At 46.2% G+C, this 20,265-nt stretch overlaps 1 protein-coding gene across 2 annotated transcripts in view; it reads right to left on the reverse strand.

The window, feature by feature from the left end:
• Window positions 1-3,673: 3,673 nt before the first annotated feature.
• SLC2A9 (solute carrier family 2 member 9) overlaps window positions 3,674-20,265 on the reverse strand; it is a 184,869-nt gene continuing 168,277 nt past the window's right edge. Inside the window, exon 12 of one of the 2 annotated variants that reach the window (XM_082837699.1) lies at window positions 3,674-4,456. In XM_082837699.1, the coding sequence (XP_082693825.1) occupies window positions 4,280-4,456 (177 nt within the window). In that variant the 3' untranslated portion in view covers window positions 3,674-4,279. The remainder of the gene's footprint in view (window positions 4,457-20,265) is intronic. The other variant, XM_082837700.1, reaches the window with a different exon arrangement.

Genomic DNA, 20,265 nt, shown 5'->3' on the forward strand with positions numbered 1-20,265 from the left:
CCCAGTGAGCAAGAAGTAGCAAGGACTGTAGACTTATTGGTAAGACATTTGCATGTCAGGGGGTGGGAAATAAATCTGAGAAAAATTCAGGTGCCTTCTGCCTCAGTAAAACTTCTAGGAGTCCAGTGGTGTGGGGCATGTCAAATGTTGCTTCTAAAGTGAAGGATAAGTTGTTACATCTGGTTCCTCCTACAACCAAAAAAGAGGCACAATGCCTAGTGTGCCTCTTGGGATTTTGGAGACAACATATTCTACATTTGGGTGTATTACTCTGGCCCACCTACTGAAAAGCTGCTAGTTTTGAATGGGGCCCAAGATAAGGCTCTGCCCCAGCTCCAGGCTGCTGTGCTCTGCTACTTGGGCCACCAGATCCAATGATACTTGAAGTCTCAATGGCAGAGAAGGATGCTATTTGGAGTCTCTGGCAGTCCCTATAAGTGAATCCCAGCATAGGACCTTAGGAATTTGGTGTAGAACCTTGCCATCCTCTGTGGATAACTTCTCTCCTTTTGTGAAACAGCTCTTGGTCTGCTACTGGCCTTAGTAGAAACTGAACACTAGACCATGGGCTACCAAGTTACAACTTGACCTGAGTTGCCAATCATGAACTGGGTGTTATCTGACCCACTAAGCCATAACTACTATTATCCAGTGGAAATGGTGTATATGCGATCAGGCCTGAGCAGGCCCTGAAGACACAAGTTACATGAAGAAGTAGCCCAGATGCCCACGGTCCCCACTCTGACTGCGCTGCCTCCTCTCTCCCAGTCTGCACCAGTGGCCCCATGAGGAGTTCCCTACAGTCAGTTGACAGAGAAAGAGAAGAGTCTTCTCTTCCTGGTTTACAGGCGGTTCTGCGTGATATGCAGGCAACACCCCAAAGTGGACAGCTGCAGCACGACAACCCCTCTCTGGGACATCGCTGAAGGACAGTGGTGAAGTGAAACCCTACTGCTGGGCAGAATTTGGGCAGTGTGCTTGGTTGTTCACTTTACTTGGAAAGAGAAATGGCCAGTCATGTTCTTATGTAGCAATTCATGGGCTGTCGTCAATGGTCTAGCTGCGTGGCCAGGGATTTAGAAGGAACGTGATTGGAAGATCAGTGACAAGCAAATTTGGGGAAGAAGTATGTGGATAGACCTCTCTGAATGGGCAAAAAGTGTGAAGATATTTGTATCCCATGTGAATGATCGTCAAAGGGTGATCTCATCAGAGGAAACCTTTAATAATCAAATGGATAGAATGACCCATTTGGTGGATTCTGGTCAGTCTCTCTCCCCAGCCACCCTCATCATCTCCCAGTGGGCTCATCAACAAAGAGGCCATGGTGGGAGGAGCCGAGGTACACACGGGCTCAGCCACATGGATGTCCACTAACCAAGGCTGGCCTGGCTACGGCCAAGGCTGAGTGCCCCACCAAGCAGCAGCAAAGACTGACAGAGTCCCCAATACGGCACCATTCCCCTAGGTGATCAGCCAGCTACCTGGGGTGGGTTGATTACATTGTACCACTTTCATCGTGGAAGGGGCAGTGTTTTGTCCTTATTGGAATAGAAAATTGCTCTGGACACAGATTTGTTTACTCTGCACACGGTGTTTCTTATACACCCATGGAATTATGGAATCTTTTTCCACCATGATGATATCCATATAGAATTACTTCTGATCAAGGAACTCACTTCACAGCAAAAGAAGTACAGCAATGGGCTCATGCTCATGGAATTCACTGGTCTTACCATGTTCTTACCATCCTGAAGCAGCTGACTCCATAGGATGCTGGAATGGACTTTTGAAGACTTGTTAACAGTGCCAGCTAGGTGGCAATACCTTGCAGAGCTGGGGCAAAGTTCCCTATAAGGCTGTGTAAGCTCTGAATCAGTGTCCAGTATGGTGCTGTTTCTCCCATAGCACAGATTCACGGGTCCAGGAATTAAGGGGTGGAAATGGGAGTGGTATCACTCACTATTACCCCTAGTGACCCCCTAGCAAATTGTTTGTTTCCTGTTCCTGCAGCCTTATGCTCTGCTGGCTTAGGAGTCTGAGTTCCAGGAGGAGGAATCCTTCCACCAGGAGGTACAATAATGATTCCACTGAGACTGTCACCCAGTCACTTTGGGCTCCTCGTGTCTCTGAATCAAAAAGCAAACAGTAAAAGGGACATACTGAGCTGTCTAGTGTGATTGATCCAGACCACCAAGGGGAAATTGGATGACTGTTCCACAGTGGAGGTAAGGGAGAGCGTCTGGAAACAGGAGATCCCTTAGGGCATCATTAGTATTACCAAGGGTCATGAAAAACTATAACAACCCAATTGTCACTGGATTAATAATGGCCCAGATCCTTCAGGAAAGAAGGTTTGGGTCACCCTACCAGATAAAGAACCAGGACCAGCTGAGGTGTTTGCTGAAGGCCAAGGGAATACAAAAAGTGGAAGGAGGTAGTGATAATACCAACTATGACCATATGACCAGTTACAGAATGAAGATTGTAATTATCATGAGTATTTCCTCACTTTATGAACAGGTTTATATTTCTCTCTATAGATCTAACAATATCTTCGTTTTCTTTCTTTTCTTTCCTCACCATGTAACATAAGATGTATTGACTTTATATCACAGTCCTTAAGTATTGTTAATTTTACCTCATAGCATTTCAGTTAGGAAGAACCAAGGAGAAGAGCAAACATCACTCAAGGCCTTTACCTCCTCTTCTGGAGAAGGGGTTAGTGAACTTTTGGTTGAACATAGGCTAGTTCTATCATGTTAGGCAGATTTATGACCTCATTATGGTCTTTGTTTGGAGTCTGATTTAAAGAGATGCATATAGGTGCCAAGTTGACAAGCAGTGGACTTGTGATGTTTAATTTTGTGTGTCAACTTGACAGGATCATGGGGTGCCCAGATATTTGGTTAAACATTATTTCTGGGTGTGTCTGCAAGGGTAATTTGGATGGAATTAGTATTTGAATTGGTAGACTGAGTAAAGCAGATTGCCCTTCCCAATGTGGGTGGGAATCCAATCTACTGAGGGCCTGAATAGAGCTAAACGGTGGAGAAAGGGAGGATTTGCTCCCAGCCTGATGGCTGAGCTAGGACATTGATCTCCAGCCCTTGGGCTGGAACTTACACCATCAGCACTTCTCTTCTCAGGTCTTCAGACCTGGAGTAGAACTCACACCACTGGTTACCCTGGTTCTCAGGCCTTTGGCTTTCTTGGGTCTCTAGCTTGCATGTGGCAGATTGTGGGACTTCTCAACCTCTGTAGTTGTGTGAACCAATTCCTCATAATAAATTACATATATACATATATATATATTTTCCTGTTCTTCCAAATAACACAGACTACTACATCGTCTTTCAGGTAAATCTCTTCTAATAGTGGCAAACATAAAGCATGTGTGATACTCTCACTCTATACCTGTGGCAGACATCACTAATCAATCACAGTGTTCCTTTTCTCCAAGCTCAGGTTTAACTTCAGAATCATTCTTAACATTGTTTTTTTCAACTGAACGGTGTTAAATTTGCAGTCCCTGCCTCAGCTTCTGGGAAGTTACTTCTTATGTCTGCGTCTCTAGGTCTTCTACATATTGATCCCCTTTATGCCCTCTGTCAGCACATCTGATACTCAGAGGTGAAGATATTTCTGGAGCCCCACGGGACAGCCTTGGAGAGATGGGACCTGGAGGGGTGATGGGTTGGTATCAGCCTCTCCTGAGTCTGAGATCCACAAGGTACAGCTAAAGATTGGAAACAGGCATTTATTAGGAGGTATGAAAACCTTCATCCAGGATCAAAGCCAAGGGTCCTTGGATGCTTCAGGATCCAGGCTGAGGGTGGCTCAAGGCTATTTCTGGCAGAGCTGGGACTGGAAACTCAGTCTGGATTTCTAGTCCATCGAGTCCTCTGTCAGACTAGATTGTTATTCTTTGAGAAACCATTCAAATGCTATTTCCCCAATTTCATTTTGAAACCATGGGGCAAGTCATGAAGAAGGCAGGCCATGGATGTCTACAGAAGAACGCTGGGTCCACTGAAACATAGGGTGATTCTTTCCAGCTGCCAGAAGAGTTTGGGGGATTCATCTGTGAATCAACCCCAAATGGCTGCGATGTTAGGTTAGCAAAGGTTTATTTTTAAATACTTAGTAACGTTAAACTTGCAGGGGGACTCTTCCGTTTCCAAAAATGGTGAGATCATCCATTCAGACAATCCTCTTTTGGACACAATTCTCCAGTGTGGAGGAGGAGTCCGGTTCAGGCCTTCCATTTGTTTTATCATCAGGTACAGCTGTCAATTTTCTTCTCCGGTGGGTAGGCCTTGTTCCTTTTGGCAAATGCCTGGCTGATTTCTGCATGGGTTTTGTTCTTGGTCTCAGGCAGGACAAAATACAAATAGAGAGCACCTGCGAGGCAGATTGCGGCAAAGACCAGGAAACAGTAGGTGTCCAGACTTTTCTGTGGGAAGGCAGAGACAAAAAACATCAGAAAGACAATTGCTAAATTGGCTGTGAAACCATCTCTGGGCTGATTTTTTTTTTTTTTTTGCGGTACGCGGGCCTCTCACTGCTGTGGCCTCTCCCGCCGCGGAGCACAGGCTCCAGACGCGCAGGCCCAGAGGCCATGGCTCACAGGCCCAGCCGCTCCGCGGCACGTGGGATCCCCCAGGACTGGGGCACGAACCCGCATCCCTTGCACCGGCAGGCGGACTCTCAACCACTGCGCCACCAGGGAAACCCTGATTTTTTAAAAATGGTTTCCCATTCATGTATCAATGTTCCTGGATAAAACACTGCAGGTGTGAGGCTGGCTCTATGGGCAAGTGTGCCTTATAAATGTCTACATGAGACGTTCTCACATGAGACACAAATGAATCAGCTTCAAACCCCGGTAAAGATGAGGAAATGGCAGTCTTTATTTATTTATTTTGAAAACAAGGCATATAAAAATTACTCATGATGAAAGCAAAATGTGATACTTGCTGAATCTTATCCTAAGTTCATATTTACCATTAACCACATTCTTCCTCCCTCCAATATACACATGAGAAAAGTCCAATGTCAAAAGGGAAGTGAAATTCCCCAGTTCATAAAAAAATTCCAGAGCATAGGCTAGGCCAAGATAACACCATTTTTTCTAATATGCAAGAGATTTAACTCACTGCTGCTCTGAGACCTATGGCTTCTTACAAATAAGAGAGACTAGAAAAAAAGAGAAATGTTGAATGCAATCGCTTTATGTACCCTGATTATAGCACTGGAATGACCCTGCCCACTGCACTAGACCTTGAGCTTCTCCGTGACTCAGTCACCTCTGTAGCTCCTGTTCCTATCCAGTGCCTGGCTCATAGTAGTTGATCGATAAATGTTTGTTGAATAAAAGGCTTTCTAGGTTCCAGCTGTCAGGGCTGTGCCTTTTTCATTCAACAAATGTCTACTGATTCAAAGATAAGGTGACACTGTCTTTGAATGATACTTCACAGCAAGCGATATCTTGATTTTAGTCAATTACATGCTATTCTTTGATTTGACAAACATTTAATTTTGGAATATGACATAGTGTTGAAGAACTTGATCTCTGGATCACATCCTAGATGCACCATGTACTGAATCTGAGGCTCTTTGTGCCTCAGTTTCCACCGTTGTAAAATGAGGATAATAATGGTAGTTATAGGTTGTTGTGAGAATTAAATGAGGCATTGCCCTGTGGAGGTCATAGAGCGGTCCTGGATGGAGTAAAGAGTCCACACCTGGGAGCACTTGGCTGGGAGGGCATGTGCCTTCCCACTTGTCCACAGAGATTCCATGAGTGGAACAGAGAAGGGAGGGGGTGGGCTCTATAGTCAGTTGGGTAGAATTCAAATCCTGGCTCCATCATTTACATGATGTGTCAACACTTAAGATGTGTCATTTAGGATAGAACTTCAATGCACTGATTGAAGTTTCCTCATTTCTAACATGGTGACCTATACCACATATTCTTTTAAAGATGAAATGAGATATATTCAATATGGCTTTCAACATCCTCACTTGTATGCTGAATGTGCACCTTGACTTACCAAGTCCCAATGGAGCCTTTAAACCTGTTCCTGCTCTGGTCTTCCTGGCCTCGGTTGATGGTCCCTCCATCCTGTCATTTGCTTAAGCCAACCAAACACTTTTCTTTATCTCTCACACCCACATCTGATACATCAGGAAATCATGTCAGCTCTACCTTGACATATATTCTGAATCCGAGCACTTGTTACCACTTCTCCTGTTACCATTTTGGTGCAAGCTATCATCATCTCTGCGTTGGATTGTTAGTATAGCTTCCCAACAGATTTCCCTGCTTCTCCTGTGTCCCAGCTTAAGATTATTCTCAAGAGAGAAGCCACAGTGATTCTGTTGAGCAAAGGACAGAGCGTGTCACTCCTCTGCTCCAAATGCACCATGACATCCCAAGGCAGGTGAGCAAAGCCCAAGTCCCTACCATGGCCTCTAAGCCCAGCACCCACATGGCCCCCTTACTTCTCTGCCCTCCCTCTCCCACTCTCTTTCTCTGCTCCCACTACACTGCCTTTCTGACACTCCTCCAACATCCTCAGGATCTTTGCACATGCTCTTCCCTTTTCCTGGAATAATCTTCTTCTACATGTCTGCACATCCTGCTTTCCCACTCCCCTTCATCTCGGCTTTCTTTCTCAGAGAAGTTCTCTCTGACCTCTGTTTCTAAGGGCTCCCCCAGCTCTCCACTTATTCTGCTTCATTGTTCTTTAAACCATCCACCGCTACCCAGCAGGATTGTCACTTGTTTATTAACCCTCTCCCCGACCAGGTGGTAAGCTGCCCGAGGACAGGAGTTGTTATTTTTCTTGTATTTCCAGAACCTGGGAGACTCCTTGACACATAGTAGGTGCTTCACAAATGTTCACTGAATATGTAAATGTGCTGAGGCTCAGAGAGCTTCCCTGCTTACCCCGGGCCACACGTGGAGCTGCCTGGGACCCCTCTGCCACCTGCAGAGCTGACACCGGTGGAGCAGCCACCTGCTTCACTTCCTTTCCCAAGAGACCCAATGTGCGGCAACAGGATTTTTCTCACCACTTCACAGAATTGAGCCAAGAACCGTGCGGTACTGCAGGCATCCTGGGAAAGGACACTGCCCACCTCAGGACTCTCAGGGGCCAAGTTATTGGAATATATATCGTGCCAGCAGTCATGTGGCAACCTGGCAATCAACTGCAAGCTGTGATTGCACTTAATGTGGGAAGAGAAATGCACTTATTAAGCACCTCCTGGGTACCAGCAATATTATAGACATTATCTCATCCAATTCCCATAGCCCACACTGTGATGATACAGCCACTTTCCTCTTTACAAGAGATGAAATTGAGGATTAGAGAGCTTCTGAAACATGTCCAAAGCCACACAGGGATCGATGAGAGTCAGGACTTTCAACGAAGTGGGCCCGGCTGGGAGCTTACACTCTCTCCATTATTTACCAGGACTCCCTATCTGGGGGGTGTGTGTGTGTGCGTGGGCAGATAAATGTTACTGGGATCCTTCAGTTTTCCCCAATAGCAGTTGCAAAGCAGATCTTCCTAACCTCTTACAGGTGAGAAAGTGAAGATCAGAAAGGGCAAGTGATTTGCCTGCAGTTACCCAGCTGGTAAGGGCCGTGTCTGGAATTTGAACCCAGGTTGGCCTGATATGGAGGCCATTGTATCACTTCCATACCTGCCTCTCTTGGGCAAATTCATTCACTGCAGTTCATCTGGCAAAGTGCCTGGCACAGAGGATATACGTGTCACTTTTTCCCTGTCTCCTCTCTTACTTCAAAACAGCTCAGAAATTCACTTTCTGCCCAACTGCTCCTGAGAAGTTACTCAACCCCTCCGAAGTATGGTTGGTATGGGAGGGTAAGTCCAGTGCCCCCCGAGCGAGATTTTTGGCAGCACGTCTGTTGCAGGAAGGACCTTACCTAAGAAGCAATAGACCTCGACTCCAGATTTGACTCTGTCAAACACTCAACTCATCATGGCACCCTGGGAAGCACCCACGACTGGTGTGGGCCTTGTTTTCCCCATTAGTAAAATGGACAAAATCATATTAGAGGTTTTCTGTAAAACACTCACATTCATAAAGCTTAGTTCATAAATTAAAAAAAATAAATCTGGCAACTTTAAAATTAAGAGCATCTGTTCATCAAAAGGTACCATACATAGATGGTTCTTTGGGACACTAGTCCACCATCTTCTTGATCTGCTGGCTTTCCGAATAAAGTCACAATTTCTTGCCCTAACCAAACAAACAAACAAACAAAATAGGGTACCATACAAAGAGTACAAGAGCCACAAATGGAAGTATTGTGATACATAGCAAACAAAGAATTTGTACCCCAAATTTAAAACAACTCTTATGAATCAATAAGAAAAAGATGACCTAACAGAGAAAATGGCAGAATGTATGAATGAGCGTTTCACAAAAGAGGAAATACAAATGACAAATAAGCTTGTGAAAAGGTGCTCATTCTCCTTTAGTAATTTGGGATAATAGGAATTAGAGCCATAATTTTATACCATTTCACACTATCCGATTGGCAAAAACGTGAAAAACCTGACAATGACAGTACCAAGTGTTGATGAGCAACACGCGTTTTCATACCTGTGGATATACGGTTGAGGCTGTTAATAGCCACGACTACTTTGGAGCATCCCTGGGCCTGACCAAGTCAAGGCGAGTTGTGCGTGTCCTATGACCCAGCAATGACACTCAGAGTGGATCTGTTCTGGAGTGGTGCTGTTTGAATTTAAATTAATTAAAAGTTCAGTTCTTCGGTTGCACTAGCCACGTGCAAGTGTTCAACAGTCGCATGGCTGGTGGCTCCCGCTTTGCATAGCAGACGGCCAACGTTCCCGTCAGCACGGAAGCTCCTGTGCATTGTACCCGGATGTTCGTAGTAGCACTACGAAGTGGTTTTTTTTTTTTTTAATTTATTTTATTGAAGTATAGTATAGATTTACAACGTTGTATAACAGCACTATTTCTAGAGCAAGGAAATGGGAGACGACACCAATGCTCGTGGAAAAGGGAAGGGATAAATAAATTGGGTACGTTTGTACAAAAGATTCTACGGAGTAGTAAAAAACAACGGCCTGTAGCCGGGCATATGACACAGATGGTGCTCAATAGTATATGCTGAGTAAAAGAACAAGGCACAGAAAATACCTTCAGGATGATTTTCTTTGTATAAATATAAAAACCAGGAAAAGCAAAACACTAGATTGTTAAGGGACACATTCATACAGGGGTCAAATCCTAAAGAAAACCTAGAGAATAATTAGCACAAAATCCCTGCTAAGGGATTAGGGAGAGGCACCCAGGGCATCGCAATAGCTTAAGTTGGCTAACTACATTGATTTTCCCTACTACTTCTAAATATAATGCATTCTATAATTACAATAATAACAATTTTTCTCTTTGTATATATGAAAGAAAAATATTGCCTGTCATATCAGTAAACAAAAGATGTTGCAGCCATCATGCCATCACATGACAGCCACTCTGAAGGTGAGCCCTGAGGGAACTCAGGATAGAAACAGAATGCCCACCATCAAATCATCAGACATTGTAGCCCCCCCCAACTTTGCACGCTGAAGAAACTCAGGATGAGAAAACACAGGATGCTGGCCCCAGATAGCTGAGGTGCGTATCAAAGGAATGATTTCAGTAAGCCCAGACTCTTGCATCATCTCATACATAGAAAAGCGCTAAATTTCCTACCTTGAGATAATCTGGTTTTTTTTAATTAACAGCAATCTTCTGATGTTCCGACTACCTGGTCTTTGTTGCAAAAACCCCTATATATCCTGGGTCCCCCCATTGCCTCTTCAGAGCAGTCTGTCAGAGCTATGTGAGATGCTGTGTCCCGGGCTTAAGTCCTCAGTTTTGTCCACCAAATAAAACATAACTCTCAACTTTCAGGTTGTGCCTTTTTTTCAGTCGATATGTATATGATGCATTTCATACTCTTTTGCATATAATGTGTTTCATAACATAATTAAAATATACATATATAAATATACATTTAATAGTGTAAATGAAAGAGCCTAAACCCAAGCAGTAATTCACTCATGGTGAACAGGTATCAAAAGGAAACTTACCAAAAGAAAGCTCTAAAGCTGGAGTCAGATGTAAGCACTTTAGTTAAAGAAAAAAAAAAAAAAATCCTCCGGGATGCAGGGCTCACCTGCCCAGGTGGTTCAGCTGAGGACCAGTCTGGAAGTAGAGGCAGGACCCTGAGGACCTGAGGATCCCCTGGGAGCCTCAGAGGAAACAGAAGTAGTAGAAACAGTAGAACTTCATCAGTTGTAGGTGTCTGGCCCTCTCACCTGGGTAAACTTCCTTCTCCAACTTATGTAAATGTTATAAATTATAGTTACATCCTTTCTCTGAATACACCCATTGGGTTATTACAAATGATCATGAAAGAGTTCCATATTCTTTACTATGGAGAAACAAATTTTCTTTTGAGAATGCACTATACCACCAAATTATGCTAAAAATATTAGGCAATTGTGGCAAAGTGCTACTTTTAGGAAAAGATCCTTGAGAATAAAGAGAAATCTCAGCTTTCTTCTACTCCAGTTTATCAGAACGATGTGAAAACACAGCCGCTCTTTAGAGCTGCCAGCTTCCCTGAACAAGGAAAGTAGATGCGAAGTACAGTGCTGGGAACAAAGTCATGAGCTCTGACAAATTAGTCCTGGATTCCTTTGCATATCAGCCTTGTTGGGTGTGGACAGGGGGAGAGGCATGGGCACTGCCTAGAAATCTAGTCACCAAAAGCCATGAGCTCTAGAGGTAACAAAATGATAACCTGGTGTAATTCTGGGTTCAGTTTAGAAGTAGCCATCAAACAGATAATCAGAAGCAAAACACATTCTGAGTTAGAATGAATAATTCCTGCAATGGTAGCTCCATCCCCCAGAACTGACCAGAAGGACTCTTTCTGACTTAGAAGCCTTCTCTTCATCTTTCACACTGGGTCCAAGCATGTCCACAAACCTCTACAGGGCATGTCCCACTCTTTGCGAGTTGGCGGCATCCCAATTGCTGTCTCCCTGGGGACAGAGGCACATGTCACCCCTCTCTGGGTCCCAAGAACTCATCATAGTGTCTTGTGTGGACTCTTTTCCTAAGTAAGTTAATCACAGGGTGTTTAGAACAGTGCCGAGCATCCAGTATGATGTGAATGTTGGCTTTCCTCCCTCTCTGTGGGGCTCTGCACAATGTAGAGGGGGATGTTTGAGGCTGGACCACACAGGCTAGAACTCTGAAAGTCATTCGTCACACCTCCTGTCCTCTCGGCAGATCCTCCCAAAAGTCCTGGTGTGTTTCCTTCCTTCAGTAGCCTCCAATCTAGCCTCCCCTTGGCATCTCCAGGCTGGAAGTCTAGCCCAGGGGTTGGCAAACATTTCCTATAAAGGGCCATCCAGTCTGTCAGGACGTCTCAACTCTGCTTTTGTGGGAAGGCAACCAGAGACAATGAAACACACCTGAATGTGCTTGGCTGCATTCCAATAAAACTTTATTTACAAAAACCCCCTGTGCTTCCTTCACATTGGTTCTTGGTCACTCCTGCCTCCCATCATGATTCCTGCTGACTCTGGGCCTCTGTGCTTGCTGTTCCCTCTCCCCCCAACTTTTCATCTCCTCGCCTGGTGTCCAAGCCCAGCTTGGGTTGTAAATTCCACGATGGCAGAATCCATGTCCCCTGCTCTCTGTTGTATCCTCAGCCTAAGACAGTGCCTGGCTCACTGTAAGCATTTTCTTAATATAAATATGTCCAATGAGGGGATAAATGAATGAAATGGGAGGACTCTTATGGAGATGCACGAAGGTACAAAACGTGGTCCAAGTTAGATTTTCACGATGAGACAAAAACAGAATTCTTCTGCTGAGTTTCCACTCCCGCCTGTGGAGCTGGAACATTGGTTCATTGGTGATTCAAACGAGCTCTCGGATGAGTCAGGGCCCAGACCACCATTTAAGAACTGATGGGAAGCCAGGTGCCTTACACTTGTAACTCCAATTCTGCAAAGAGCTTTGAAAGGCCGGGCTGTTCTACTTTACGGGTAGAGTGGACCTGAAACATTAGGATGCTTCTGGGGGAAGTTAGAATGGGGCAGGGATCTTAGTGATGACTTACATCTCTGGCATGTGTTGTGGCTTCCAAGTCATTGTCACGTGTACCGTTAAGGTCTTGTTGGTGCTGCCCAGGAGCCTTTGAGTAGACACAGCCCTGGCATTTCAGCTCACTGGAAGCCACATTAACTACCCTGCTGACGCCTCCCACTTGCAGCCTCCCGGTCCCGGGCAAGCCTGCTTCTCTTCCACTGCTCTCAGAACTGGCACTGCCATCCTCCCACCTGCCCGAGACGGACGTCCAAAATCACCTTTGACTATTTCCTCCCTCTCTGCCTGTTTTTGTTACTAAGTCCTGATGACGTTACCCTGAAACCTCTTTTTCCTTTCTTAAAAAACATACAACTTTCTATCAAGAAAGAATTTACATACGGTAACTTACCCAGATCTTAATTGTACATATAGGTCAATGCATTTGGAGAAAAGTATACCCCTGTGTAACCAACACCTTTATTAAGATGTGGAACATTCCCACCTCCCCAGAAAGTTCCTTGTGCCATTTTCTAGTCCATTCCCCCCGCTCCACTCCCCCACAGAGTTAACCACTGTTCTGGTTTCTATCACCTTAGCATCCATTTTTCCTGCCCCTGACCTCAATCTAGTTCCCAGCAGACAGCTAAAGAAGTCTTTTAAAAGTACAAAATGAATCATGTCTTAAAATCATGCAGTGGCTTCCCAGAGTCCTTCGGATAAACCCCAAATCCCTATCATACCTTCAGCGCCTCGAGGGATTTGGCAGGCATCCTTGGATGCCTGCTCTGTACCTGCTCGGGGCTTCGGCCAGCATCTTCCGTCTCTCTGCCAGGCATCGCCTCCCTCCCCCACTCCGCACACACACTTCCTCAATCTCAGCTTGAAAGGTCCCTGCACTGGTCAGCCCACTTAAGCCCCCCACCTTACTTCCTCCCGTGAAACTACACCCGCCCCGTGAGAGTCGTGTCGGTTCTTCCCGAAATGTTAGGCAGTTTGCGCCCTCCTGTTCAGTGCCCGCCTGCAAGGCGCAGCACGATGCTGACGCCCACAGGCACTGAGCGCATGAAAGATGCTCTCTCCTCAGAGGATCCCCTGGCCCATCCAGAGAGGCCGGGGGCGGTTTTGCTTGCTGTTAGAGCCCACCATCTCAGATCTGCCTCAGCTTTCCCCCTCACTTTGCACAGGCATTTGGGATATTTTTCAAGTTGAAAAGAATCGTTTTCTTGCTTCCAGATTTTGTTGAACTCGAAAGGAATTTTAGAACTCCAGTGGAATCAAGCAGGCGTACATTTGCATGCCATTTTCTCCCAACCAGAAAATATTGATGCTAACGGCAGAAGCCCAGTTATCTGGAGGCTTTTACAACCAACGACCCAAGGGACCCAGTGATGCTGACCGCAGCAAAGGCGAAGGCAGAGGAGAAGAACTCTGCTTCTCAGAGGAGAAGGCAGCCTGTGGCTGAGGGCAGAGAAACAGAGAGTGATAGTAATCTCCCCAGGGGTCAAGGCAGCCCAGCCCAGCCCATCAAGAACATTTTGCAGGAAGGGGGCAGGGTGGGTGGGAGAGAAGGAGGAAGGAGGGGGAGAAGGCAAGCTTTGAGAGGCCACTTGTCCTGATGGCTCAGCCGGTAAGGGGTGGTGCAGGTTTCCAGCGTTTACCATGATTGCTTGTTCTGTCCTGTCTCCTCTTTCCAGGTGACCCTAAGATCGCACGGCAGGAAACAGCCTTCCCAGTACTAATAGTGATCATGACAGCAACCGATCCCGAGTGTCTGTGGGTAGACCCTGCACTGAAGCCTTGACTGTGTCTCTCGTTCTTTGGGGAGCCCTGCTGCAAAAGTGGGGCAATTCTCTTGTTTTATAGAAATGAAAATTATGGCTAAGAGGGCAACCAAAGGTGGGCAACGTTTGACCAGCCTTCCCTTCACCTAATTGCTGAGCTGCAAAGCCAGGGTTCAAGGTCAGGCTGTCTGACCCCGAAGTCTGTGCAGTTTCTTCTTGTGTCTCATTTGTACCTGGAGAGTGACCAAGATGTCAGAGTAGAAAGACCCTGAGCTCACCTCCTCCGACAAGCACACCAAAGTCACAATTATCTGCAGGGCAACCGTCCATGAAAAAGACTGGAACCTACCAGAGAAGATTTTCTACAACAAAGACGTAAAGAAGGAACCACAACAAGATGGGTAGGAGGGGCGGACTCACGATATAATCATTTGTACCTGACATTTGCCTTTGTGCCTGGACAATAAGGGCAATCGGAACCGCCACCAACCACAGCAGCTACCAGTTACCAAGTTACTCTGTCCTAGAGATCAGGCCAGTGTTACAGGAATTGCCCCAGGCTGGCAGCCCCAGACACAGAGCCTGAGACTGGGGCATGAGAGCTTATTTGGGAGGTGATCCAGGGGGCACTAGTAGGGGAGCAATTTTGAGACGGGATGAGGGTGACCAACTGTCCCAAGTTCCCCGGGACAAAGGGGTTTTCTGGGATGTGAGACTTACAGGGACAGTCCTGGGCAAACTAAGACGAGATGGTCACCCTATACAGGGAAGGTGTGGTGGGTTGAATTGTTTTCCCCCAAAAGATATACTGAAGTCCCAACCCCCGGTACTTGTGAATCTGACATCATTTGGAAATAGTCTTTGCAGATGTAGTCAAGTTAAGACGAGGTCATTAAATCCAATCACTGGTCTCCTTATAAAAAAACACTGAGACACACACAGATGGAAGGCCAAGGAATGCTGAAAACCACCAAAAGCTCAGAGAAGGGTAGGAAACAGATCTTTCCCTCACAGCCTTTAGAAGGAACCAAACTTGCTAACATCTTGACTTTGTACTTCTAGCCTCCAGAACTGTGAGAGAATACATCTCCATCATTCTAAGTTTTGGGGACTTTGTTATGGTAGCCCTAGGAAACTAACACAGAAGGGGGCGTGTCCAATGGGAGCCCAGTGTTTTCACTGGAGTCCTCTGGGAGAGCGGACCACACATCAGAGTTGCCCTGACACATACAAGGAGGGGGCAGGCAGCTGGGTTATTTATCCTCCAACAGATGAGAAAACTGAGAAAGCTGAGGCTTGGAGAGGTTAAGAAAATACCCCAGGGCCCCTCTGCTAATGAGTGGGTTAGAATACTGGTTTGATTCATGCCAATCTCCAGAACCATGCTGGCCCAGATATTTTTTTCCGAAGAAATTCATGCTCCTTGAAAGCCTCTGTTTGGACACATTTGCCACTGACACATTTTGGAATAAGTGAAAGGACCAAAATACGTGAGCGATAGTGCTTGCTGGCTGTTATGGGTGGAGTCATGTCCCCCCCTGATTCATATGTTGAAATCCTAACCCCTAATACCTCAGATGGACTGTATTTGGAGCTGGGGTCTTTAAGAAGTGATAAGGTAAAATGAGGTCATATGGGTGGGCCCTAATCCAGGATGACTTGTTTCTTATGAGAAGAGATTAGGACCAGACATACACAGAAGGAAGGTCATGTGAGGACACAGGGAGAAGACAGCTGTCTACAAGCCAAAGACAGAGGCCTCAGAAGAAATCAACCTTGCCAAGAGCTTTTTCTCAGACTTTTAGCCTCCGGATTTCGATAAAACAAATTTCTGTTGTTGAAGCCCCCCAGCCTGTGGTACTTTGTTATGGTAGCCCCAGGAAATGAGTACGGTGGCTTTAGATTATGGCTGAGGTGGCCCCCAGAAGGGCTGTAGAGTGGAAACGGTTCCTTTACGGAGTCTGCAGCAAGGAGAAGTTGACCCCACGGGAGGGTCTGCGTGGGGTGAGGGGTGCGACTCCGAACTGGTAAGTCCCGCATTTCTCCAATGCCTGCATCACGGCCAGCGACAGCCCCAGGAACCTAGCAAGCTCCCATGCAGAAAGGAAACTTAAGCATCACTGCCTTCTCCAGTTTGGGTCAGGAGGCTGACAATTCCCCAAATCTAAATGTGGCCACCTGACTGGTGTCTCCATCAGCGTGTCCGGCAGGGCCATTCAGCTCGAGTCAACAGTCATAACTTCAAGGTTTCCTGAACAATCCCTGAAAACCCAGAGGCCCTGGGGATGCCCCAGCTGGCAGGAACTCTGCTCTCAGAGGGAATTTGTCTTAAAAATGCCCACGGACATAAGGAAATGCTCATGAGATCATGCTGGGCGAGAAAAGCAAAAACCAAAACAAAAAAAATAGGTTCCAAGTTTTATAAATATGAAAAATTATGTATATTTGGAGGAAAGGAAGGAAGCAGCATTATTAACCTGTAACCTGGGTGTTTTCACTTCTTTTTCTTTATATTTTCATAGTTCCTATAGTGAACCTGAGCCATTTTAATTAGAATTGCCTCATAGCTTTACAGGAAAAAAGGAAAAAGAGGAGGCGGAAGAGGAGGTCGCAAGGATGAGTTAATCGTATTCCTTGTTTCTTGACACACTGTCATTACTGGACTGTGCAACAGTCCTCTCTTATTTATATTTATTTGTTTTTCCTCTTTTTATCCTCATCTTCTGCTCTCATTCCTTTTGCCCTTCAGTGATCTCCCCTCGACTCTAGACAAACTCATGTTTAAGTGTTTAATAAATGTTCTTAAAATCAGTGTATCCTGTCTATCTATCTATCTATCTATCATCTATCTGTCTCTATCTACCTATCTTTCTATCATCTGTCTGCCTTTTTCTTTGTGGAAATCTGTATCGTTGTTTTATATGTGTGGTTTTTTTGTTTTTTTGTTTTTTGCGGTACGCGGGCCTCTCACTTTTGTGGCCTCTCCCGCTGCGGAGCACAGGCTCCGGACGTGCAGGCTCAGCAGCCATGGCTCACGGGCCCAGCCGCTCCACGGCATGTGGGATCTTCCTGGACTGGGGCACGAACCCGTGTCCCCTGCATCGGCAGGCGGACTCTCAACCACTGCGCCACCAGGGAAGCCCTATGTGTGTGTTTTAAATTTACATAAGTGGTATCAGGCTACAGACTCCACTCTGTGCTTTACTTCTCTCAGCACTGGGTTTAGATTCATACACGTTGATGATGAAGCTCTAGTTCATTGCTTTCACTGCAGCCTAACTTTTATAGTGTGTATCTACTATGCTTTATTTATTCTTTTCCCCAAGGGATGGCTATTCAGGTTACCTTTAGCCTTTCGATGCCACAAACAGTGCTGTAGTTAATATCCCGGTACAGTCTATCTTATGGACCTTTGCAGAAGTCTCCGGGTAGAATTTTGGGTCATAGCGTATATGGATACTTAATTTGATTAATTGGCATTAGACGGTTCCACCAGTGCACGAGGTCTCCCATTTCCCTAGGTCTTTGTCAACGTTTAGTGTTCTCCAAATTTCTAATTTTGACAATTGGGCAAACAGTTGACTAACTGTTTACAGAGGTATGTTATTAGTGTAGTTTGCCTTTATTTGATTTAAACAAGTTTAAAGCTTCTCTTCCCCTGTGTTACCCTTTAGGCTTCTTGTCTGGGAACTGCCCTTTCTTATTCTTGATTCCCTTTCCTACAGGGACTCATATCTTTTTATTGTTGACTCGCAAGAGGTCCTTACTACTCTAGGAGTTAATCCCTGATCAGTTTTAGAGGTTACACGTGGCTTCTCTCACCCGTTGTCTGCAGCACCCTTGAACTCGCTGCTCCTTGTTGGGCAGAAACCCGTGATTTTGATATAATTGGATCCGTCCCTTCTCTGCCCATCGTTTATGCTTTTAGGGGTCTTGTCCTTCCCCAGCCTGGGTCACAGAGATACCTTCCTACTCATTTATCTTAAACTACCCCCCATGGGTCTCATGTGCTTCCAGGGCTGAAAACCCCTGGTCTACAGGATCAAGTGTAAGTTCTCTAGCAGAGCATTCAGGGTGTAGTAGGGTCTACCCAAAATTCACTGAAGAAATATCAAATGCCTGATGTAAAGACCTGGTATGCAATGACTATTTGTATTTAGTGTATGAATGCCCAGTCTGTCTCCTGCTACTAAGCACGTTCAGGCCCTTTTGTAATCTAGCAGGAGCTCTACCACCCCAGAACTGTCACCATAGGACTCCTCCTGGGGGTCTCAGGACCACCCTGGGCTCACCCCAGGGGGCAGTAGTCAGGGACTCAGCATCACATCTGCCTGGCGTCTGGGGAGCCTCCGACCATGTGTCTCAGCCCGGCTTCCAAAACCCACCTGTACTTCCTGTGGTCAGCTATGCAGTGGCCCTCAAGTATCTAGGTCCTGATACCCTGTGAATGTTGCTTTATATGGCAAAAAGAGACTTTGCAGATGTGATTTAGTTGCAGTCTCGAGATGGGAATATTATCCTGGATTATCTGACCTGGCGTAACTGCAATCACGGCTGCCCTTATAAAAGGGAGCCTGAGGGAGATTTGACACAGAAGGTGAGGCGACGTGACCACTGAAGCGAGGTGCTGGCGTTGAAGATGGGGAGGGGCCAGGAGACAAGGAATGCAAGGAAAGTGGCCTAGAAGCTGAGAAGGCAAGAAAAAGCATTCTCCTCTGGAACCTCTGCTGGGGGTACGGCCCTGCCAACACCTTGACTTTAGCTCAGGGACACTGACTTTGAACTTCTGGCCTCCACAACTGTAAGAGAGTAGATTTCTATTGTTTTAAGTCACCCAATTTGTGCTAATTTGTTATAGGAGCCCCAGGAAAGGCATACACTCCCCATTCCTCAACTCTGTAGTTCCTCCTTGCTGTCTCGAGCCCCTGCACACCCCGTCCCAAAACTCATCTGCCGACCTGCACCTTCGTCATCTCTGCCCATGGCCTGTCCTACGCTATGACGATCACGTATAATAATGCTTTGCAAGCATCGCACGATTTCCTCACAGTAGCCCTGTGAAGAGGCTCTGTTATCATCCTCCATATACAGGTGAGTCTGGAGAAATCCAAGACCACACAGCTTATCAACAGAGAGCGGGGCCTCAAACCCAGGCCCTCTGACGATAACTCCTGATCCCTCAACCTGTTTCCACGCTTATTAAAGTGCTAAAACAGAGCTCCTAAGATCAGACAGCAGGGTGGAGGACCCATCCACAGAGTGACTGGCTGGGCCTCTCAGCACATCGGAGCATCAGGCCCTTTGCTGGTCTCTTCCCAGCAGGGAGCCCAGGAGCAGGCGGTGATGAGCAGGTCTGCTGAGCAGGCTGTACAGAACCAGTGTGCGTCTAAATGCCAGGGGGAGCCGGCCTCCAGGGGCTTGACACAGGATTCCTCGGGTAAGTGAGGGGGGTAGACGTGTCCGCCCTGATCACTGGCTTCTACCCTAAATTGTCTCCCCCAAATAATGTGCTTCAGGAATTTGATCTGACCAAATCCACAATCATTTAGAGCACTTGGTGGTGTCATTTTCAAGGTTGAATTAGCACCTCTCACCCTCTGCATGAAAGACTTTGGTCAAGATGTGTGACTCCTGGGGGACACTGTAGAGTGCAGTGGTCAGGAACGCATGCCCTGGAGATGCATGGGTTTCAATCCCACCTCTGCCACTCATTAGATTAGCTGTGCAACCCTGGGTAAGTGACTTAACTTTTCTGGGCATCCTTTTCTCCATCTGTGAAATGGGGCCATAATGGCACCTGCCCCACAGGGCTGTTGTGGGATTAAATGAATTACAATATGTACAGAGCACAGTAATTCTCAATCAATGTCAGCTCTGATTGTCAATCTGGGTGGTTTCCTACTGTACTAGTGCCCTTTGGCTACTGTAACACATTATCATAGATTCGGTGGCTTGAGACAACAGCAATACATTCTCTCAGAGTCCCGGAGGCCATACTTCTGAAATCAGTGTCACTGGTGTTGGCCACGTTTCCTCCGGAGGCTCCAGGGGAGAATCTCCAGGGGAGAATCTGTGGCTAGCCGCTCCCAGTTTTGGTGGCTGCTGGCATTCCTAGCTTGTGGCCGCATCACTCCAGTCTGCCCCCATGGTCACATCTCACACGCTCCTTCTTTTATTAAATTTTATTTTAAAGTAAAAAATTTTTTAATTTTTATTTTTGGCTGCACTGCACAGCTTGTGGGATTTTAGTTCCCCGACCAGGTATTGAAACCGCGCCCTTGGCAGTGAGACCGTGGAGTCCTAACCATCGGACCGCCAGGGAATT

This window comes from Leucopleurus acutus (genome assembly GCF_964270905.1).
Source record: "Leucopleurus acutus genome assembly, chromosome: 4".
In the NCBI taxonomy this organism is placed as follows: Eukaryota; Metazoa; Chordata; class Mammalia; order Artiodactyla; family Delphinidae; genus Leucopleurus; species Leucopleurus acutus.